This window comes from Lolium perenne, chromosome 7 (genome assembly GCF_019359855.2).
Source record: "Lolium perenne isolate Kyuss_39 chromosome 7, Kyuss_2.0, whole genome shotgun sequence".
Lineage (NCBI taxonomy): Eukaryota > Viridiplantae > Streptophyta > Magnoliopsida > Poales > Poaceae > Lolium > Lolium perenne.
The window spans coordinates 152,273,217-152,276,852 of NC_067250.2; the positions used below are offsets into that span (position 1 = coordinate 152,273,217).

Here is a 3,636-nt window from a genome sequence, read left to right on the forward strand (position 1 = left end):
CTCAAGGTGGGCATTGCCGAGGAGTACCCTCGACAATTGGCGCCGTCTATGGGAAACCTGTTGGTACAAGGCATGTCGTCGGCAGCTCCGGTCACATCAGCAACGTTTGTGCTGACCTCGCCAACACCTTCGAGTGCAAGAAACTCAGTTTGTTGCGGCTCTTTCGAGTATGCACCATGCACGTAGGCCTCGTGACCGATCTCTTCGGAATTGCGCGGCAATATGGATACAACCTTCGGAGGGGTCCACTTCATCATCGATTCCGAATGATTTCTCTGGCTTCCCAGTTCAAACGCGTCAAGCCGAACTTCGGCTCTAGAAACTTTTATTCCACCAACATCTTCAGAAGGATTGCTTAGAAGCAGCATCGGAAGCAGAAGTCGCTTTAGTAGAAGAGAGGAGCAACGGAAGAGGCGAAGGGATCTACACCGTGAAGAAGAAGAACGAGCCGCAAGTCGCCGTCGACAGTGCGAGAAGGGATATTGCAACAAGTAGATAAGTCAAAACCGCAACCGTTCACCTTATTTATCGCCTACGGAGCAACTTGATGAATCGTGTTATCTGCACTCCTATGTCGACCCAAAGAGTAACATCGAGAAATCCACTCAGTTACTCAAAGATTGTCGCCAGTTCCTCGAGATTCAGAAATTCTGTGATGAGTTAAGGTCTGAATCAGAAGCGAAAGCCCGTGCGGCAAAAGAAAGAACAATAGCTTACATCTACCCGCAGCAGTATACATTGGGTGAAGATATTTATATAACAACCGAAGTTTATCCTGCGTCTCGAGGTCAAGTGAGCATGATCCATAAGACCTACTTTTCGAAGAGAGAAGCCAAGAAGTTTTCGCGAGAAATAAAATTTGCAGAAGTAGCTATGGCAGCAGTACCCGACCACATCGATTGGTTCGATCAAAGCATCCTATTCAGCAGAGCGGACCATCCAACATCCGTTCCTAGGCCCGGTCATGCTGCCCTAGTTCTTGAAGCACAGATTGGAGGATACAACATGAGCAAGGTATTCATGGATGGAGGAAGCGGCCTGAATCTTTTGTTCGCAAGCACGATGAAGGCAATGGGATTATCAGTCGATATGCTGAAGGAATCTGATACTGGTTTTCACTGCATCATCCCAACCCGACCCGCGTACCCCCTAGGTAAAATTTCACTGGATGTCATCTTCGGCACGCCCAACAATTTCAGAAAGGAGAAGCTCGAGTTCGAGTTAGTCGATTGGGAATCGCAGTACCACGCTATCCTCGGCAGGCCAACTTTCGCGAAATTTATGGCGATTCCTCATTACGCATATTTAAAGTTAAAGATGCCAGGCAACAACGGGACAGCAAAAATAGTTCACGGGAGTTTTTCTCGTTCTGATAACTGCGACAGAGAATTCCAGAAGATCGCTTCGAAGTTCGGAGTCAGGGAGGAACTTAATGCAATCGATGCATTCACCGATCATACACAACCACCCGCTGATAATCGAAGCACCATACCCGACGAATTCGACGTGATGAAGGAAGCAAAGATGCATCAGGTGCACCCCTCTGAACCGAAGAAGATGGTCAATGTGTCAGCAGACCTTGTTACCGCATAGGAAGGCGCGCTCATCAAGTTCCTCCGTGAGCGCTTGCAAATATTTGCATGGGAACCATTGATACGTCTCCAACGTATCCATAATTTCTGATGTTCCATGCTTGTTTTATGACAATACTTACATGTTTTGCTTGCACTTTATAATGTTTTTATGCGTTTTCCGGAACTAACCTATTAACAAGATGCCACAGTGCCAGTTCCTGTTTTCTGTTGTTTTTGGTTCCAGAAAGGCTGTTCGAGCAATATTCTCGGAATTGGACGAAATCAACGCCAAACATCTTATTTTTCCCTGAAGACCCCAGAACACCGAAGGAGAGTAGGAGGGGAGCAAGGGGGCCCCACCCCACAGGGCGGTGCGGCCAAGGGGGGGCGCCCCTCTACTGTGTGGCCCCCCCAGAAACCCTTTTGCGCCGCCTCTTCGCCTATTTAACCCCTCGCGACCTAAATCCTCGATACAAAATTGAAGAAACTCCAGAAAGACTCCAGGGGCGCCGCCGCCATCGCGAAACTCCAATTCGGGGGACAGAAGTCTCTGTTCCGGCACCCTGCCGGGACGGGGAAGTGCCCCCCGGAAGCCATCTCCATCGACGCCATCGCCTCCATCATGCTCCGTGAGTAGTTCCCCCATGGACTACGGGTTCTAGCAGTAGCTAGTTGGTATTCTCTCCTCCATGTACTTCAATACAATGGTCTCATGAGCTGCCTTACATGATTGAGATCCATCTGATGTAATAGGTGTTGTGTTTGTTGGGATCCGATGGATGATACATTATGATTAGTCTATCTATAAAGTTTGTGAAGTTATTGTTGCTGCAATCTTGTTATGCTTAATGCTTGTCACTAGGGCCCGAGTGGCATGATCTTAGATTTAAGCTCTATACTTATTGCTTAGATTGTATCTACAAGTTGTATGCACATGTCGCTGTCCGGAACCAAAGTCCCCGAAGTGACAGAAATTGGGACAACCGGAGGGGATGGCGGTGATGTGAGGATCACATGTTTTCACGGAGTGTTAATGCTTTGCTCCGGTACTCTATTAAAAGGAGTACCTTAATATCCAGTAGATTCCCTAGAGGCCCGGCTGCCACCGCCTGGTAGGACAAAAGATGTTGTACAAGTTTCTCATTGCGAGCACGTATGACTATATATGGAAAACATGCCTACATGTTTAATAATCTTGATATTCTATCTTAATGCTATTTCAATCCTATCAATTGCCCAACTGTAATTTGTTCACCCAACACTTGTCACTTGTTATTGGAGAGTTACCACTAGTGTAGATCGCTGGGAACCCCGGTCCATCTCTTATCATTATATACTCGTTCTATATGTCATTGGAAGTAGTATCAACTATTTTCCGGTGCCATTTCTCCTGTGTTACTACTGCTGTGTTACTGTTACTATTGCTCTCATATTACTGTTGCTTTCACATCACCCCTGTTACTAGTGCTTTTCCAGGTGCAGCTGAATTGACAACTCAGTTGTTAAGGCTTATAAGTATTCTTTACCTCCCCTTGTGTCGAATCAATAAATTTGGGTTTTACTTCCCTCGAAGACTGCTGCGATCCCCTATATTTGTGGGTTATCAACCATCCGACATGTCAGGTATTCCCAGGGAACTCGCTGAGCATGCCCTTAATGTTGACCCCAAAGACAAACTAGTGCAGCAGACATTGCGTCGTTTTTCATAACCATAAAGAAAAGCTATCAACGAAGAAGTTAATCGGCTCCAAAAAGCTGGTTTTATTCGAGAGCTAAAGGAAGCTGAGTGGGTAGCCAACCCAGTTATGGTGCCAAAGAAGGATACAACAGCTCCCCGCATGTGTATCGATTACACAAACCTCAACAAACATTGCCCAAAGGATCACTTCCTGCTGCCTCGCATCGATCAGATAGTCAACTCTATGGCAGGCTTCGATCGCCTCTCTTTTCTCGACGCCTATTCGGGATACAACCAGATCAAGCTCAAGAAGGAAGATCAGGAATTAACTGCATTCATAACTCCGCACGGTGTTTACTGCTACAACGTCATGACCTTTGGATT

At 46.7% G+C, this 3,636-nt stretch overlaps 1 protein-coding gene across 1 annotated transcript; it reads left to right on the forward strand.

Moving 5' to 3' along the window:
* The first annotated feature begins 1,062 nt into the window (after window positions 1-1,062).
* Window positions 1,063-1,593, forward strand: LOC127303819 (uncharacterized). Its single transcript, XM_051334521.1, has one exon. The coding sequence runs from the start codon at window positions 1,063-1,065 to the stop codon at window positions 1,591-1,593; it is 531 nt and encodes a 176-aa protein (XP_051190481.1).
* The last annotated feature ends 2,043 nt before the right edge of the window (window positions 1,594-3,636 follow it).